The sequence below is a fragment of the Hylobates moloch genome, unplaced genomic scaffold (genome assembly GCF_009828535.3).
Source record: "Hylobates moloch isolate HMO894 unplaced genomic scaffold, HMol_V3 SCAFFOLD_1, whole genome shotgun sequence".
Taxonomy (NCBI): domain Eukaryota; kingdom Metazoa; phylum Chordata; class Mammalia; order Primates; family Hylobatidae; genus Hylobates; species Hylobates moloch.
This window is the reverse complement of record NW_026652276.1, coordinates 22,982,445-23,000,866: the sequence shown is the minus strand read 5'-3', so window position 1 is coordinate 23,000,866 and position 18,422 is coordinate 22,982,445. Positions and strand designations below refer to the sequence as shown.

The 18,422-nt window shown below is 55.9% G+C and overlaps 1 protein-coding gene across 1 annotated transcript; it reads left to right on the top strand.

Moving 5' to 3' along the window:
* The first annotated feature begins 5,006 nt into the window (after positions 1 to 5,006).
* WNT10A (Wnt family member 10A) lies at positions 5,007 to 18,265 on the top strand. The gene is made up of 4 exons (XM_032754464.2): positions 5,007 to 5,590; positions 6,648 to 6,910; positions 14,623 to 15,002; positions 17,412 to 18,265. The coding sequence occupies exons 1-4, from the start codon at positions 5,478 to 5,480 to the stop codon at positions 17,907 to 17,909; spliced, it is 1,254 nt and encodes a 417-aa protein (XP_032610355.1). The 5' UTR covers positions 5,007 to 5,477; the 3' UTR covers positions 17,910 to 18,265.
* The last annotated feature ends 157 nt before the right edge of the window (positions 18,266 to 18,422 follow it).

Genomic DNA, 18,422 nt, shown 5'->3' with positions numbered 1-18,422 from the left:
CAGAAGCTGTAAGTCTCTTCTCAAGTCCAGCTTTGGAAGTTACATGCCATCACTGTAACTCTGTATTGGTCAAAACAGGTCACAGAGCCAGGCAAAATTCAAGGGGAGGGAAAATTAATTCCACCCCTCAATGGGAGGAGTGGCAAATAATTTGCAGCCATCATAATCTGTCCCACACCCTCACAGGATTGTTGGGAGAATTTTTTTTTTGAGATACGAAAGCCTTTAGCATAGCTCATGACACATAATTTGTCAAACATATGTTTAATAAATGATAGCTACTGTGAGAATGGGGATAGACGTATGATGCTTTGCAGATATTGGGAAGGCCCTGATTGCAAATGAAGGTACCTGACTTTTAGCTGAGGCCAGACAGAAATAATGAATGGTGCTTATACCAGGGAAGTCAAGAGGTTAGTCTAAATTCAGGTACAGCTGAACCCAGGGGCTCACATGGTGTCACAGGCTTCTTTCTCATCTGCTTCCCTCTCCCTCACCTCTGCATCTATTGTTTCTCTCTGCCTCTCTTGGCATACTGTCCTCATTGTGTCCTCCTGCAGACTTTCTCCATGACAGCTCTATATGCAGTCTTAGATCAAAAAACAGAAGAATGACTTTCCCAGTTGTCTCCAACAGAAGTCCCAAGGAAGACCTTGCTTAGTTCAGCTTGGTCATTTGCCTATTCCTGAACCAATAATGGTGCCTAGGGAGATGTACTACCATGCCTGGGATTGACAGCCTCTCTACAACCGCAGGGGGGCGGGGCAGGCACTGGGAGCAAAGCACAGTTCTTCAAATGAAACAGAAGGAAAGGGAGCTTGTTCTGGATGTGACAGACCCTCACCGTGGCTTCCAGGACCCCTGTCCTTCCCCCGCAATGCCCCTGCATTCACTCGGTGACCTAGCCTGCTTCAATCCTCAAGACTTATGGTGGGGAGGGGTGTCAGGCTGCAGTGGGAAGGTTGAGGCACCAGGGTTTTCCTTTCTGCCTCCTCTTGGCTCCCTTGGATCAAATGTCTGGGCCTCAGGGAAGTCATGGAGAATTTGGACTTAGAACTCCTGGACCAAAGGAAAGTCTGTTAACTTACCAAAGGAGACAGTGGAAATACATTATGGTCCACATAGAGGAGAAATGAAGCTCCCTGAGGGCAAGGTTTATATTCACAGATCTGCCTTCCCCAAAGCGCTGCTCTTATCTTCAAACAAACAAAAAAACCAAACAAACCCAAAACCCAAACTCCTGCACTTCTCTCAGAGACCACCAGGGGGCATGCGGAGCCCAGCTTCTCTATTAACAGGGAGTGACAGACAGGACCTGCAGGACATCTGGGAAACTCAGAGAGGGGTGGGCAGGAGAAGATAGGACTGAAAGGAAGCAAGGAAACCTACAGACAGCTTGGGTCAAGCTTCTAGGGTTTCAGACTGTCTGGGACGTCTGGGCTGGCCCAGACCTAGGGCTGGGATGCCAGCCTCCCGGTCTCTACCACTGCTGGGTGCTGCAGGGGGTGAGATAGGGTGAATGATGCTGGACATCTTCCTCCACAATGCCAGGGAGGGAAGCTGGGGAAGTGGCATGAACTGGCACCATTCTAGGCAGGTTAAAAGGAATTCAGAGGAAGTAGTATGGTACAATGAAAAATGCCTCGTTTGCTAGCTTGACCTTGGTCAAGTCAGTTAACCTATCTGAGCACTTCCTGTCACCTAATAGGGGTCCCTGATTGCTTTTTAGCACACTGTGAGAATGCACTTCCATCTTTAAACTGCTGGCCACATGGTACTGGTCCATCTTCTGTGACCAAGCCCTGAAGGCATCTGGGCACTGCCTTCTATGAAGGGTGGGAGTGATGACCAGAAGGCACCATTGGGACTTCTAGCCTTATCTTCTTTGAGCCCAGAGATAGATCTGTGCTCTTGCCCTGCTGCCTGGGACGGGGCCGGAAGTAGAGCTCCCACCACCCCCCACTCCTGCTCATCCAGCTGCTCAGCCTCAGGCAGTCTGAGCCATCAAAGTCCCCTGCTGGCTGAATGGCAGGGGACATGTGGAACTGGGGAGATGGGGGAAGTGCACAGAGGCACCCCAGATGTGTGTGTGACCACATCAGGAACAGGCGGAACACAGGCAGATGGGTGAGGAGGCCGAGTGGAAGGCCTAGGATCAGCCTGAGGCCACGGGCTCGGGGAACAGTACCCTTCCCTTTCAATGACCAAACACATTGGGAGTTTGGGGAGACTGGAGCAGCAAGCCATTCCTCCTTACCTTGCTGAGGGTTGGTGGCCCCTGAGGCCTGGACAATGTGATGAAGAGCCCCCTTATTGGTCTGTGGCTCCTTGGCTTTCTTCTTCACCGAGACAAACTTCTCCAGCTGGGCACCAGGACTGGGCTGGGGCTGGACTGGGCTAGGCTGGGGCTGGACTGGGCTAGGCTGGGGCTGTGAGGGTCCCACCTGTTCTCACCCCTATGCTTCCCCGGCCCTTCCTCCCTGTGACCTTCTCCAGAGCTGCCACAGCTGGAACCATTCTCCAAGCTGCCTTTCATCCCCAGTGCTCCCCCGCCCCCCAGTGGCCCCTGTAATTGTGGTCTTAGGCGGCGGCTGCGGGGGCTGGGGCTGGGCTGAGGGCCAGGGCCCAGGGCAGGGCCAGGGTGGGGACTAGGGGGTGCTGATAGGGGCTTGGCCATGATGTGGGTCATTTGGGGCTGGGACCCCAGGTGCAGACAGTCTCTGGGCCTCACCTACATACATGCCAAGGCTCTGGACCAACACAGACCCTCCCCTCCCTTCACTGAGAACTGCTCTGACTTGGGCACTCCTAGACCCTCCTGACACCACGGCAGAGCCACGCCCAAGTGCAAGCCTCAGTATCACTATTTGCCTCCTGAGTTTTTTTTCTTTTTAAGAAAAGGTTTTCTCTGTCTCCTTTGCACCTCTGTATTTCATGGACAGTGGAGGTGGGGAAGCAAAAAGACGCCCCTCATCAGAGAGATGCCAAAGGAAACTAAATCAGCTCCTCAACCAGGTCAGCAGCATTTCCCAAAAGGAGTCCCCACCAGAATCACTGGGGATGCTAGCTAGAAAGACAGACACCCAGGCCTTTCCCTGGGAAGGCTGATTCAACTTCATGGGGCCTGGAATCCGCATTTCCACAATGGCTTGCTCCAGGGGATACTTGTGCTGCATCAAGCTTGGGAAATGCTAGTGTGAGTGCGTGATGGGGAATAAGGGCATCTGTAAGCTGATTATGAATCCCTTCCCTGTGTCACGTTCCTAATTCTTTCTGGGCCTCAGTTTCCCCAACAGCCAATGACAACATGACTCTCCAGCTTGCTGGTGTCCTCTCTCATCCTGGGCTGGTGCCTGTCTCCTGTCTTGAGTCTGGTCCCACCCTTACCCTTACTGGTTACCCTTCCCAAATGCTAGTCCTAAGCTGTCCCCGTTTCTGCAGCATGGTAGGGAGAGTGGGGAGGGCAGGGGGCAGTTGGGGTCAAATAAGGCTCTAGCTGACGCAGTCTGCTTGCTGCCCTTGGCTGTTTTCCTGCAGTCCAGCCAGACTGCTCCCCCCCACTGCCCCACCCCCACCCCCAGCAGCCTCAAGCCCTTAATTCCTGACAGCTGCGGTGGCTGCCGGCAGAGATGAGGGGGAAAGGAGGGGGGAGTATGCCGTCAGCCTGCTGTTGCTCAGGCCGCCCCCACCACCTGACAGTCTGGGGACAAGGAGGGCCCCACCCCCTCCTTCAATTCCCCAGGGATGGGCAATTCCAGGAATGGGCCCTTTTTTGTCTCTGAGCCCAGAGGCTCCCATAGTTTTGTCCCTAAGCCAGCAGGGGCTCTCTTCAGAGAGAGGGGCATGTTTGTGTAAATGCTTCTGCCCATTTTACAGAGGAGGATGCCGAGGGCACAGGGCAGGAGCAGGATCCACTATCACGGCCCAGGCTAGCACCAGAAACAGAAGGCAGAGCTGCCTTTCCCCTGCCCTCTGGCTCTCGGGCCCTTGCTTGGGCCCAGCACGCTTGCCCTATATCGAGGAGTGGCCCAGTGTTCAGTTGGGGTGGAGGGACGGGAAGATCTCAGCGAGAAGAAGACCTGAGCTGGGAGGCTGGTATTTGGGAGCTCCTACAGGACCATGTGCAGGTGGGGCCAGGGAGGGCCAGGACAAGACTGAGAGTATCTGCGGGCACAGGCAGGCAACACTCAGTGTTGGGGCGGCAGCTGCTGCGCTGGGAGTCAGGAGAGCTGCGTTCGGTTCTCGCTCTTCCGCTCATTTGCTGTGTGACCTCTTTGAGCCTCGATATTTTCTTGTGAAATAAAGGGGAGCTAAATAAACTATCTCAACGGCCACTTCTAGGGTTAAAAGTCTCTCTAACGCCTCCTCCCAGGGCGTGCCACCCAGGGCACTCCTACGCAAGCATTTTCTAGGGGCCTGACACTGCTGCCTCCCCGGGCTCACTGAGGAGACAAGGTGGTCCCCATGAGCCGCATTCCACAAAGGGGCAGAGGAGGTCTCCGTGAGCAGGAGCAGGAGGCACCTGTTTAAGGTCACACAGCAAAGGGGAGAAGAAGCCAGAGGCTGCCAAACCCCTCTGCAGGAGCCCACACCTGCCTCACACCAGGCAGGCCTGGGGGAAGTCCCTCCTGTGGCGGAGGAGGCGAAACACAGAGGCGGGCCCCTCCCCTCCAGCCCCTGCAGGTGTGTGTGTTGGGGTGGGATGGTGGCGCTCTCCAGCAGCTGCGTTTCAGCCGGGCACACACACCTCGCGGTAACACATATCCCCCACACAACCCAGCGCGCTCCACACACAGGCATCTTCCTGTGCACGCGCGCACAGACCCCAACACCTTTCCCTCTCTTGCCCTCAGCAGCGACGCTCCCACCCCCAGTCCCCAGCGGACGCAGTGGCCTCGGGACTCGTACACGCCTCCACGCCCCGCCGCGTGACGTCACGTGGGGTAGAGCCCTGAGACACTAAATGGGGGATTGGGGGGAGGAAAGGGAAGGCGGCAGAGCTCCCCGAGCCGGGACAGTCACTTACTCTCCAGGCAGTGGGGCCCGACACAGACAGCGCCGCCCCCGCCAGCCAGCCTCGCACGCCCTCGGAAGCACAGGCTCCCGGCGCTGCGCTGGAGGGCTCCCCGGCACCCCAGCCTCCCGTCCCCAGCCCGCTGCACCTCCGGGCCCCCCTTACCCTTGAGAGGCACCGGGAGTTGTCGCGGGGGGGCCTCGGGAAATTCCCCGGACCCCTGTGCCAGGAGGTGCCCGGTTCGCCCGCTCTTCACCCCCCGCCCCCCCCGAGGGCGGTGCCCGGGGGTGCTGCCCCATGGAGCGGGGAGGCGGGCGCCGTCTGCTCCGGGAGCCCTGACCCGAGTCGGAGCTGTGTGTCGCAGCCGCCCCGACCCCCCGCCGATCATGCGCCGGCGCCCCTGGCTCTCCAGTCCCACCGGGCTGTGAGCCCCCCACTCCCAGCCCGTCAAGGCCTGCGCGCCATGGGCAGCGCCCACCCTCGCCCCTGGCTGCGGCTCCGACCCCAGCCCCAGCCGCGGCCAGGGCTCTGGGTGCTCCTGTTCTTCCTACTGCTGCTGGCTGCTGCCATGCCCAGGTGAGCCCTCACCTCATGCTCCGCCCTCCTAGACAGTTGGGACCCCGGCCCGCAGGGGCCTCTGATGCTCTTGCTGGGGTAGAGGACCCTGGAAGAAAGGAGGGACAGGGTCATAGGAAAGTGCTGGTGCCCAACCAAAGGCAGTGAGCTCCCTCATAGGAGGGGGTTGGACTGGTGACAGGATATGGGCAGTCCAGGGAGACAAGGCAGTGCCCAGGAGCATGATGGCAACTAGGAGGGGAGGTGTGTGTGTGCGGGGAGCAAGTGCCAGTCTGGAGTTCCTGCCCTGTTGGGGGAATGCACCCCTACCCCAGGAGTAAGCACAAGCTGCCTCACTCCTTCCTGCAGCTCAGCCCCAGGTAGGGGCTGAGGTTGGAGGCTGGAAGGGGGTAGCCCAGGTGGGGTCAGTGAGAGACTGCAGCTGCAAGAGGTGTGTGTGTGTGTGCGTGTGTGTGTGTGTGTGTGTGTTCAATCGAGCCCAGGATCCCAGCAAACTGTGTTGGTAAACAGCAGTTTGTATGTGTGCCCATGTGTGCATGTGAGAGCTCATGGGTCAATGTATGTTAAGACAAACACATGTGTAAATGGGAGTGTCTTTGTGTGTGTGTCTGTAACTATGTCTGATGAAGTGTGCATGTGTGTAAATGTGCTGGGTTTGGGTTTGTGTGTCCACCACAATGTGTGCAGAAGTGTGTCTATGTGAATGTGACTGAAACATATCTGTGGGAGTGGGCTCCTGGGGAACCCTGTGTGTATGGGCATCTATGCCTGGGGATGTGCATAGGAAATACTGTGGCCACAAGCATGGTGGATGTGTGTGCATTTGCACGTTTACCTGTGTGGGTGTGCAGTTAGCTGAGTGAGTTGCATTGGGCAGGATGATTGTGAGGAGGTCAAGGAGAGAGGAATGTGTAGGAGTGTACTGATGGGCCCAACCTTCAGAAGCAGGGGTTAGAAGTGGTGGTGATTACAGCCTTTGGGACAGAGTGTGTGTTGTTAGATGGGGCTCTCCTAGTCCCCGCAAAACACGTACCCACTCCACCCCATATGTCTGCAGGTCAGCACCCAATGACATTCTGGACCTCCGCCTCCCCCCAGAGCCCATGCTCAATGCCAACACAGTGTGCCTAACATTGCCAGGCCTGAGCCGGCGGCAGATGGAGGTGTGTGTGCGTCACCCTGATGTGGCTGCCTCAGCCATACAGGGCATCCAGATCGCCATCCACGAATGCCAACACCAATTCAGGGACCAGCGCTGGAACTGCTCAAGCCTGGAGACTCGCAACAAGATCCCCTATGAGAGTCCCATCTTCAGCAGAGGTAGCTGCTCCTCACCCCTGCCCCTGCCTGCCCCATCCAGCATCTCCACCTCAGAATCTATTCCCAGCCATTTCTAACCCACTGCCTCAAGCTGGCATCCTCCCATCCCCACATGCCCATCTGTTGGCTGTGCTGCTCTCCTTCCTCTTTCTGGTCTCAGGCCATGGGGGCAGAGAAATGGGGCAAATGTGTCTCCAGACTGGGCTGTGTAGGCTGAGGGTGGCAGGTTCCATGCCTGAGAACTGGACTCCTGGGTCATCCTGCCTTATCACTGACATTGCATATCTCAAACCCAGGAAATATCTGTACCTGTCGCTTGCCTCTACTTACCCTCTACTTAGTAAACCACATTTAGGATGGGGAGCCCATGAGGAAGAACCCAGAATCAGCATGAGGAGGGGTTGAGGACTTTGCCCAATCATGCAGGTGGAGGCAGCCTGGACAGGTAAAAAGTCTGCCCTTCTGCAGAAGCTCTTCCCGGTGGGGGACACCACCAGCCTGTGTGTATCCCTGCTGCCTCTGGAAAACCCTCTCTGAATCAGAGGTGCTGGGTGTGTGTGTGCCTGTGTGCAGTGGCTCCTGCCAGCAGGCCTGGTAGTCCTGTCAACTCCTCTTCCCCTAACAGCTCAGAGAAGCCGCAGTTCATTCCCTGTCCTCCCTCCCCGACTTCTGGGTGACCCACCCTGACAATCCCAGAGTGGCTTGGGCTGGGGATGGCAGGAGGTTTTTCACTCACTTCTGCTCACACCCACCTCCTGGCCTGGTATCTCAGGCCTTGACTCATATCTTTTGGGAAGGATAGGGGCCCTGCCTCTGGGATGGGCCTAGCTGGGTATCTATCTCTCCTCTCAGTGGCTTGTGTGGGACATTGTGGGCACCCCGTAGCCCTAGCTCCTTAGGCCTTGTCCAACTTTCAGTGGAGGTGGAGTGGGAGGGGTACACATACACCTTGTAGCCTTGGGTCTTGTGGCTTCTTGGGGAGTCAGGCTGTACTTCAAATTCGGAAAACTCAGAAAGCCGCGGCCCTTCCCTTTTCACCAGGACTCCTGCTTGCATCCCCTGGGCCCCCAAGTCAGGGGCCACCCCAGCCTCCACCAGCCCAGCCCCAGGCCGCCCGCCCCGCCCCGCCCCCGCGCGCTCCCTCCTCCCTCCCCCGCGCGCCTCGGGCGCTGTTTCTACCCGGCCGAGCCCAGCCCGACGCGTGTGGCGGCATGCAGCCGCGAACTAATCCCCGCGGGCCGCGGCAGACGGCTCCCGGCCCCAGCCGCGCCGCTCTCAGAGGGCGCCCCCCGCCCTGCCCCGCTCTCCCGGCCCCTCCCGCCCCGCCGCAGCCCGGGCCCCTCCAGCCGTCCAGAAGCGGCTGCCCGGAACCCCCGGGTCCTGCCCAGCTCGGGCCGCACGCTCCTCCCTGTCCCGCCGCCTGCGCGCGAACACGAAGTGACAGGCCTCTGCACCATTCATGCCCCGGCTGGGCCGGGCGGGCGCTCACCGCCGCCGCGCGCCCGCTCCTACCCTCGGGTTTCTAGGTTGCCCGCGCTCCCTGCAGCCGCGTTTCCCTCCGGGGCCCTCGGGGTACGCCATGAGGACTCCGTAGCCCTCGCTTTGGTTTCTGCTCGCTGGGGACTGGGATAGACGAGGAGGTTCTCACTTCTGCCGCTTCGGGTGAGGCAAGGCAAGCTCTGCATCCCTCTCCTCGGCCTTGGTGTCCCCTCTGTCCTCCTGTTCCCTCTAGACCGAGTGAATCCAGGTGCCCTGAGTGGCTCGCTGGGTCAGGCCCGCGGGGCCTGCTGGAGGACCTTGGGGTCTTTGAAGCCTGGGGGAGAGTTCAGAGCGGCAGAACAGCGCAGGGCTGGCTGGGTGCCAGGGCTCCGGGGTTCACCTGCAGTTTAATAAGCGCGAGGTGAGCTGGGGGGACGGGTGCAGGGGGGAGGTTAGGGCTGGAGGGGGACGACTTGCCGGGGCTAGCTAGGGCAGGGAGGTGCTCAGCATGGGGAGGGAGTGGGACAGTGGCTGGGCACTTTCCCTTGGCCTCAGGACACTGGCCTACCTCTGTGGCTTCCGCTTCCCAGCTCCCTATCAACGCCCCTCATTGCCATACCTCACACCTCATTTCTACCTCTACTTCTACCTTCTACCTTCTACTTCTCAGAAGGCACTCTGGGCTTCTGGAAATAAATCTGCCAATCCTCTCCTCCACTGGCCTCCACTGCACCCCTGACTCCACCTGCAGGTTCATCCTCCTGGGGGGCAGTCATTTCCCAGTCCATCTTGGCCCGTCTTCTGGAGGACTAGCTAAATTGGAATCCCATGAAACCACTCACGGTGTCAACCAACCCCTGGTCTACTTCCTTCCACCAGGAATCTCCTTTCTTTCCAAGTTATGGATGTCTGTTGTGTGGGGTCAGGTGACCTCCGTTTCCTCCAAGTGGAAAATCTGGGTGCTGACCCCTTTTCTGACCCATGTTATCAATGGGTTAGGATCCTCTTAAATGTGGATTCTGCCATGTTTAAACTTCAGACACTGCTTGGGTTGGGGTCCTGGGTCCCTTGGGCTTTCTTTAATGCTGTTACTATCATCTAATTGTCCTGACACCTTCTCTGAAATGAGCTGGGCTGGAGGGATGGGGTTTTGATAAAGGGAGGGGGAAGAGGGCTTGAGCATCTGAAGTGGACAAGCCTGAGAAGGTGAGGCAGGCAATAGGGCTTTGCCCAGCCAAGGAGAGGGGATGAGGGGGTCAGGCCATGGGGGACAGGAACAGGGGCCTCCAGTGGGAATACAGAGGGTCAGAAAAAGCTGTGGGAGGGCACCAAGCCCATGCTGGCTGCTTCACCTAGTCCAGGAGAAGTAATGACCTTAGTGCCAATGGCACTGGTAGCCCCAGCTTTTTGTGCTTAGAACCTAGATGGTTGGTTCCTGGGCTGGGTACTGGGCAGAACATCTGGTAGAGGGGAGTGGATCACTGTGAGGAACAGAGAACCCCTTCTTCTCTCACTGTGGACATGAGGACAGGAGGGAAATTTGAGGAGGGGGCTGCTGGGAGCTGGGCTCAGCACTGGAGTGAGAGGGGAGGAGAGGTCAGGGAGAGGCTTGATGGAGGGAAATGTGGTTGATTCACAGAGCAAGCCCTGGGAACTCCCACACAGTTTAGGTACTTGTCTTCCCTAAGGCCCAGACCCATCTGGAATGGATGGAAAGAGAGGGCATGAGGCCCTGCAGCCATGCTCCCAGCCCAGGGGAAGCCAGCACTGTGGGTTTCCAGGCTCTGCTCTCCACGGCCCTGGCCCATTTTTCTCCCACCTCCTTTTTACATTTATCCTCTTGGTTTTATGCCTAGGCCTCCAGGGGTTGGGGTGGTGCTCAGATGGGGAAACCAAGGCATGGGCACTCATATCCCAGGATCACCTAAGGTTCAATTATTCTAATGATACCCAATTAATTAGCCAACATATACTAAGCACCTGCTGTGTTTTGGGCACTGCTCTACAGCATTTTATCCATGCTTTAGGACCCTCAAACAGTCCCCATGTGGTAGGTCCTATTATTATTATCATTTTACAAATGAAGCTAAGAGAAGCTGGGTAACTTGCCATTAGTCACACAGCTTGAAAGTGAGCCATAGATCTAGGAGTCAAATGCAGGCCAGCTGACTAATTTAAAGTTTGCACCCAATCCCCTTCTATACTATCTCCCAAGTTGGAAGGCCAACACTAGGTCCCACTGTGTACCCAGAGAGGTGACCTGGTGCAATGGGGGAGCATGCCAAGAAATGAAACTGATATGCATACGTGCGCGCGCGCGCACACACACACACACCAAACACCTACTCCTGTTTTTGCATATGTGTGGCTCCATTCAGTGTCACACCTAAGTGTTCCCACATGCACACTAGTCTCTCTCTCTCTCTCTCTCTGCCCAGGCACATGAGCAATGCACAGATTATTTGCATGGAGAGAATGGAGACCAGACGTCTCCCCTTCCCTCCCTCTTTGACTTGAATGGGTAGGGCTCAAGCTTCTCTAACCCCTTCTAGTTCCCATTGGCTCCTGAATCCTCTCTCCTCCACCCTCTCCTACCCTCAAAACCTCCTCCCCCAGCCCCTTCCCAGCCGTTGGCTGCTGTGGCCTGTAGCAGCAGCTGACTCCACTTAGATGCTGGCAGTCCCTGTCCCAGATCAAAGGCAGGGCGGCTAATTGTGTGTCTTAACGAGCCGCCCCCCCACCCCCCACCGCCGCGTCCCTGCTCTGGGCAGCCCAGCTGGCCATGGCCCCACCCACTCCCCCTCCAGCTGGCCAGATGGCACAGTGCCTGTGCTGCCCCAGACAGTTGGGGCCAGAACCGAAACTGGGGCCCTGAACAGGAGCTGGGGGCAGACCCAGTGGGCTGGGCTTCTATGAGGCCTGGATACTTGCAGCAGAGGGTGGCCACACAGGCCCTGCCTTGTCACCTCTGCACGTGGCTATGACAGCTGTCAGGGGCCACAGGGTGGTGTAGGGAAGGTGTCTTTAGCTGTATGGGGTAGGGGTGTTCTCTGCAGCGGTGGGGTACTTTTCTCCAGATTTCCCCAGGCTTACCCTTAAATGTGACAGGGCCTAGAAGATGGTAGTTAGCCCTGTACACATCCCTGGACCATCCTCACCCTCTTTCCTGGTGCCATGCACAGACAAGGCAATAGGAACTAGAAACTGAGCTACCTGGGTTTCTTTCTCAGCAGCAGGACTCCCTTGGAGTCACATGTCCTACAATAGAAAGATGCCAGCCCTGGGAGCTGGGAGAGCTGGGTCTGGATGCAGCTCCATAACCTCTGTGACCTGTGTTTTCTCCTTTTGCATAATGTGTATGTGTTTGGTAGTGGTGGCAGTGTGTGTGTGTGTGGGTGATTTCTGAGGCCTGGGCTGCCCGTGGAGGTCTGAGTATTGCCATGTGTCCTAGGAGCAGGCTGATGACTCCCTGGCAATAAGAGAAGTGCTCGGAGTTCCACAGATAAAAGGCAAGGGATAAATGCAGGGTGTGCTTCCCAGGAGCTTGGTTCCATCCTCCTTCCCCTTAGGTTCCACTTCCCCAGGGCAGTTTCTACTCCTCTGCAGCTCCTGCTAATTCCCAGCATCCCCGTAGAAGGTTCCAGCCCCATCCCCAGCCCCTCTTCTCTGCTCATAGCTGAGCTCCTTATGGAAAAATGTACTGAGATGCCATGAGCTGGAAAGAGAGAGGGACAGTCTGCTTCATAGGCATCCGGTGGCCCAAGCGACCTATTCTAAAATGGGTCATGAGCTGCTGGGCTTTGTCCCTGATCAGGGTGAAACAAAAAACAGTGGCCCAAAAAGTGCAGCAGGAGTGAGTGAGGTCAGATAGCAGAAAGAACTTCTCAATAACAGCTAATGTTTGAGTAATACTTCCTCGATTAGTAAGGCACTGTTCTAAGCACTTTAAATTTACCAATTCATTTAATTCTTGGAACAACAATGAGGCAGATAATAGCTCTATTTTATAGATGAGGAAACTGAGGCACAGGGAGGTTAAGTCACTTGGCCAAGGCCACATAGCTATTAGCAGCTAGTGAGTGGAAGAGCCAAGATTTGAAGTAAACTGGTTTCAGGAATTAGTTCTTAACTATTAAACAGCTTGTTCTGTTTCTTTCTGTTATTTTTTGTTTGTTTGTTTTTTGTTTTTGTTTTTGGCTTTTTTGTTTGTTTTGGCAGGAAGGGGAGGACAAGCTCCGTGATGCAGTGGGTGAGGATTAAGGCGGGATTGGCCTCGACCTCTGGCTTCTTTTGCTGCCTGCCCTCTCTCTGGTGTGCGGAGGCTGGTCGGAGACTTGTACCAGAACTTGCTCCTAGCTGGTCCATTCTCAGATGCAGAATAAGCAAAAGATAGCTTGCATGTCTAAGAATGGGACCCTCCTTTGCAAGTAGGCCTCCCCCTGCCACAGGTCCAGGTGTTCCCAGAGAATGGCTCAGGTTGGAGCACCAAGAAGGAAGGCAGTGTGGATAAGCCAGGGGCCAGGCCGGCCCAGCTGCAGCCCCCAGGAGTGGCTTGGTCAGGGAAAATCTGTGCCTCCTGAACATCTGGTGGAAGGTATCTGCCTCAGCTTGCCCTTCCTTCTCCATGTTCAACACTGCTACATGCCATACCCCACGCAGGACCCTGGGCTTCCCTCTAGCGTACCTCCAACAGCCTCTGCAGCTGACCTGGGTAGGTCACAGGCAAGGTGGCTGCGTAGCACCCATTTCTGAGTGGCTTTCAGGGATGTCCTGTAGACAAGGAAGGGGAAGCTCTGGTGACCCATTTCTTTGCCTCTGGAGTCTGGTCATTAGGGAGGATCCTATGCTGTGCCTAAGATGGGCACACACCCAGCAGGCTATCTTGGGGCAGGGAGCATTAGGAGCTGTCTGCAGTTGGCAATCTACTCACTGCAAGATCGCCTCCGGTTACACTTCTCCTGCCTCAGCCTCCCAGTGTGGGATGCACTAATTTTTTGTATTTTTAGTAGAGACGGGGTTTCACTGTGTTAGCCAGGATGGTCTCGATCTCCTGACCTCGTGATCCGCCCGCCTTGGCCTCCCAAAGTGCTGGGATTACAGGCTTGAGCCACCGCGCCCGGCCAATTTATTCTTTTTTTCCAAAATTGTGTACATTTTATTTTATGAAATATCATTTTATTTATTTATTTATTTCGATAGGTTTTTGGGGAACAGGTGGTGTTTGGTTACATGAATAAGTTCTTTAGTGGTGATTTCTGAGATTTTGGTGCACCCATCACCCAAGCAGTGTATGCTGCATCCAATGTGTAGTCTTTGATCTGTCACCTCACACCCACCCTTTCCCCAAGTCCCCAAAGTCCATTGTGTCATTCTTATGCCTTTGCATCCTTATAGCTTTGCTCCCACTTACAAGTGAGAACATACGATGTTTGGTTTTCCATTCATGAGTTACTTCACTTAGAATAATAGCCTCAAATTCCATCCAGCTTGCTGTGAATGCCATTATTTTGTTCCTTTTTATGGCTGAGGAGTATTCCATGGCATATGTATACTGCAATTTCTTATCCATTTGTTGGTTGATGGGCATTTGGGCTGGTACCATATTTTTGCAATTACAAATTGTGCTGCTATAAATGTGCGTGTGCAAGTATCTTTTTCGTATAATGACTTCTTTTCCTCTGGGTAGATACCCAGTAGTGGGATTGCTGGATCAAATGGTAGTTCTACTTTTAGTTCTTTGAGGAATCTCCACACTGATTTCCACAGTGGTTGTACTAGTTTACATTCCCACCAGCAACATCACTGGCAATGAGTTCTTTAGGTTAAATGTTGCCCTCATTCCGTGGGCTTATTTTAAAATTGCAGATACCACCGTGAGAGGTAATAGATTAAGTCCCTGATTGTAAAAAGAATGTGTTTACCAGATACTTTCTGCTCTACAGTAGAGATGTAGACACACAAATTCTGAGTTTGCTAAAGGTGATGTTAAAGAACAGGAGAAGGGCGTACAAAAAGCAGAGGGCTATTGGGAAGCCTCCCTCCCACCCCACCAGGTTCTGTGTGCAGAACTGGCTTCTGGCGTGATTTCTGCCCTTCTTTGACTCTGTGTCCTTGTGCCAGACTCTCCTGCATACTGGGCTTCAGTTTCTCCTTGGAATGATGAGAAAGGTGGGCTGGAGACTGGGGTGTCAAGGCCCCTCCAGAGTCCATGTGTTCTGGGTCTTTAACCACAGGTTTCCGAGAGAGCGCTTTTGCCTACGCCATCGCGGCAGCTGGCGTGGTGCACGCCGTGTCCAATGCGTGTGCCCTGGGCAAACTGAAGGCCTGTGGCTGTGATGCGTCCCGGCGAGGGGACGAGGAGGCCTTCCGTAGGAAGCTGCACCGCTTACAACTGGACGCACTGCAGCGTGGTAAGGGCCTGAGCCATGGGGTCCCGGAACACCCAGCCCTGCCCACAGCCAGCCCAGACCTGCAGGACTCCTGGGAGTGGGGCGGCTGCAGCCCCGACATGGGCTTCGGGGAGCGCTTCTCTAAGGACTTTCTGGACTCCCGGGAGCCTCACAGAGACATCCACGCAAGAATGAGGCTTCACAACAACCGAGTTGGGAGGCAGGTGAGAGCCCCACCCCCGAGTCTGCTTCAAATCTCTTTGCCTAGGGCCTACCCCTTGCCCGGGCCTACCTCTCTTCTGAGGACCACATTGCTCCCGCATGTCACACCTTGGCAATCTTCTCATTGACCCTGTCTAATTCAACAAACGTGCACTGAGTATGCACTGTGCACCAGGCACTGGACTAGGCCTGGGGATACAGGGCTGAAACAAGCCCTGTTGCCCTGGATCAGCATACCGCCTGCTGAGCAACCTGCTTCTCCTACTTCCTCGGGTGCTCACCCAGGAGAAAGGACAGAGGTGCAGTCAGGACTTCAGGAGTCTAGGCCTGGAGCTCCCATCTGACTCCTCCCCTATAGAGTGAGAAGGTTGAACTAGATCATCCCTAAGGTTCCCCCCAATGCTAATGTTCCATGATCCAGTGATCTCTCCCAGCCTTTTTGTGCAGTCTAGAATGAAGGATTCCTGCAAAGCAAGGGGTGTAAGTGAAGTTCCTAGGGGCCACTGGGGAACTGTGTTATGGTGCTTTCCTCCTTTATCCTCTGTCCTCAAATGCTCCTACTACCTCAAAGGTCATTCATTAAAAATAAATTAAATACATACACACATACATAAAAAAGCAGCAGAAGAAAGGAAAGTGGTAATAGCCTGCATTTATTGAGTGCTTACTATGTGTTAGGCACTGTCTTGAGCACTTTCCTACATATTAACCTATTTAATCCTTACAACTACCTATGAGGCGGGCACTGTTATTAACCTTATGCTGAGATATGGAAACGGAGGCACGGATTGACCAAGACGCTTGCCCAAAATGATGCAACTAGTGGGAAGGTGGTCCAGGCAGGATTCATCCCCAGGAAGTTGACCTTTGAACCTGTGCTCTTTTGTTCTACAGCGTTGAGTCCACATTCTGATGCCCTGTTGGCTCTCATGATGGCTCAGCACTGTCCTTTCCTGAGCATTCCATCTCCATCATCCCTTCTCTTGACTCTGCCCAGCCTGTTGAGGCCTTTTACCTGGCTTCCTCTCACTCTGGCTGGCACCTTCTCCATCTCACTCTCCTTTCTCTTGGCCTCTTAGCCCAAGATGGGTCATCTTCCTGCACAAAGACTCCAAGCTGATTCAGCAATTCCCATCTTGACTTAGAGGTGGGGTAAACTGAGGCACACTTATCCTTGGGTCATGTCCAGCTCCCACCCAGCCTGCCCTGTACAGCTCTTTTCCCAAGCTTCACCACCATCCCAGCCCATACCAACGGTGCCTCCTCCTCCTCCTCCTCATTAAACTGGTTAATTAATGGCTGCTGCCCGTGGGAAGCAGATGTTCTGGAGCTGTTGGCCCGGGGAGGCATTGGTCTGGTTCCCACGTGGTGCTGACAGCACAGGCTGCGCATGCAAGCTGTGGAGCCCTTTCAGACCTCGAGGGGAAGGCGCTCTCTCTTATGGCCCTACTGCCCAAGTTTAAGGGCCCTGGATCATTGCCGTCCCTGTCTCAGGGTGTGTTTTCGGAGTGGACTGAGGGAAAGGAGGGGATGTGGCCAACTTCTTATGGGGTTTCTGGTGAAAATGTCAAAGGGTTCTTAGTGAGGATACTCTAGAGCAGGTTGTGAGCTGGGTTGGGGGCGGCTAGGTTGCGTTCCCATACTGGAGAGCCTGGCTCTCTCCGGTTCCGTTCTGTATTCCGGTAGAGCTTTGGCCCCTGGTGGCGCTGACTTTTCCTAGGAGGAACCATGGGTCTCAGCATAGTGCAGAATGAGCCCCAGGCAGCATAATCGGGGACAGTTTCACCAGCACTTGTCCCCCTCCTTTGGCTCTCTACAAAGAGATGTAGGGGAAGCGGGAGGGGGAAGGACTGAGAGGGGGACCAAGGCTTTCTGAAACTCACTGAACACCCCCCACCCACCCCACCACACACACACACACACACACACACACACACACACACACACACACACCACACACACACACACACACACACACACACACACACACACACACACACAGCCTGGAGCGAGATACAGTGGGGCCAGCACCCTCCTGCTCCTGGCCCCTACCCCAGGGGTGGCAGGAGAGGGAATTTCCCTGCCTATTTGGGATCCCCCTTCAGGAAGCAAGAGCCTCCAGCCCCAAGGGCCCCCTGCAGCTGCTGGAAAGGCAGGCAGGAGAGGAGGGGAGCCGGAAGGTGGGAATTCCCCCGGGGCCTGGCCTGGTGGGAGGTGGGTGGGAGAGGCAGAGGCAGAAGAGCAGGTACAGAAGTTCTTCTGACTGCCTGGTTGTGGGACCCTTGCTCCGGGCCTCAGCGTTTGCCTCTGTATAATGGGAGTGGGTTTCAGAAGCAGGCCAGGCTAAGCGCCGGGAGGAGGGGAGTGGGGCTGGGCGCCAATGTCACCCCTCACGGTGCCTCTTTCCGCAGGCAGTGATGGAGAACATGCGGCGGAAGTGCAAGTGCCACGGCACGTCAGGCAGCTGCCAGCTCAAGACGTGCTGGCAGGTGACGCCCGAGTTCCGCACCGTGGGGGCGCTGCTGCGCAGCCGCTTCCACCGCGCCACGCTCATCCGGCCGCACAACCGCAACGGCGGCCAGCTGGAGCCGGGCCCAGCGGGGGCACCCTCGCCGGCTCCGGGCGCTCCCGGGCCGCGCCGACGGGCCAGCCCCGCCGACCTGGTCTACTTCGAAAAGTCGCCCGACTTCTGCGAGCGCGAGCCGCGCTTGGACTCGGCGGGCACCGTGGGCCGCCTGTGCAACAAGAGCAGCGCCGGCTCGGATGGCTGCGGCAGCATGTGCTGCGGCCGCGGCCACAACATACTGCGCCAGACGCGCAGCGAGCGCTGCCACTGCCGCTTCCACTGGTGCTGCTTCGTGGTCTGCGAAGAGTGCCGCATCACCGAGTGGGTCAGCGTCTGCAAGTGAGCGGCCCAGGGTCCCCTGGGCCCTGATCGAGGTCCCCTCCTGGAGCCTGGCCCTCTGAGGTTTACGGTCCTGGCAAGGCAGCATCGCCTTGGCTCTTGGGAGAGGAGATTGGACCACATGATCTTATAGGAGCCCCTCAGCTCTGAGGTCTGTGATCGCCGGACAGTCCAGACCTGTCTGAACCCCACCAACTCACTTCTGTGGGCTCTAGGACTGACTGGGTTTTTCCTCCCTCCCCCAAGCCCAGACAGTTCAGTTGGGCTGGGGGTTGCTCCACACCCTAAAACAAGCCTCAGCCAGGCAACCCCTCAGTCTGTCTCCATCCTTTCACCCCTTCCCTGGAGATGGGAGGTGGGGAATGAATGGAAGCTGATGGGCAGAGAGAGGAGGATTAAAAAAAAGAAATAGACATAACTGAGCTGAAGTAATTCCATAAAGGGCCCAGACAGCCTCCCCCACCATTCCCCTCATCCTTCATTTAACAAATATTTATTTTGCACTCTCTTTGCGGCA

What these genes read in the sequence shown, in the direction of transcription:
- WNT10A (XM_032754464.2), top strand. Translation starts at nt 5,478, where the DNA reads ATGGGCAGCGCCCACCCTCGCCCCTGGCTGCGGCTCCGACCCCAGCCC. An exon ending in GAGTCCCATCTTCAGCAGAG is followed by an intron (nt 6,911 to 14,622) that starts GTAGCTGCTCCT and finishes CTTTAACCACAG; the next exon opens with GTTTCCGAGAGAGCGCTTTT. An exon ending in ACAACCGAGTTGGGAGGCAG is followed by an intron (nt 15,003 to 17,411) that starts GTGAGAGCCCCA and finishes CTCTTTCCGCAG; the next exon opens with GCAGTGATGGAGAACATGCG.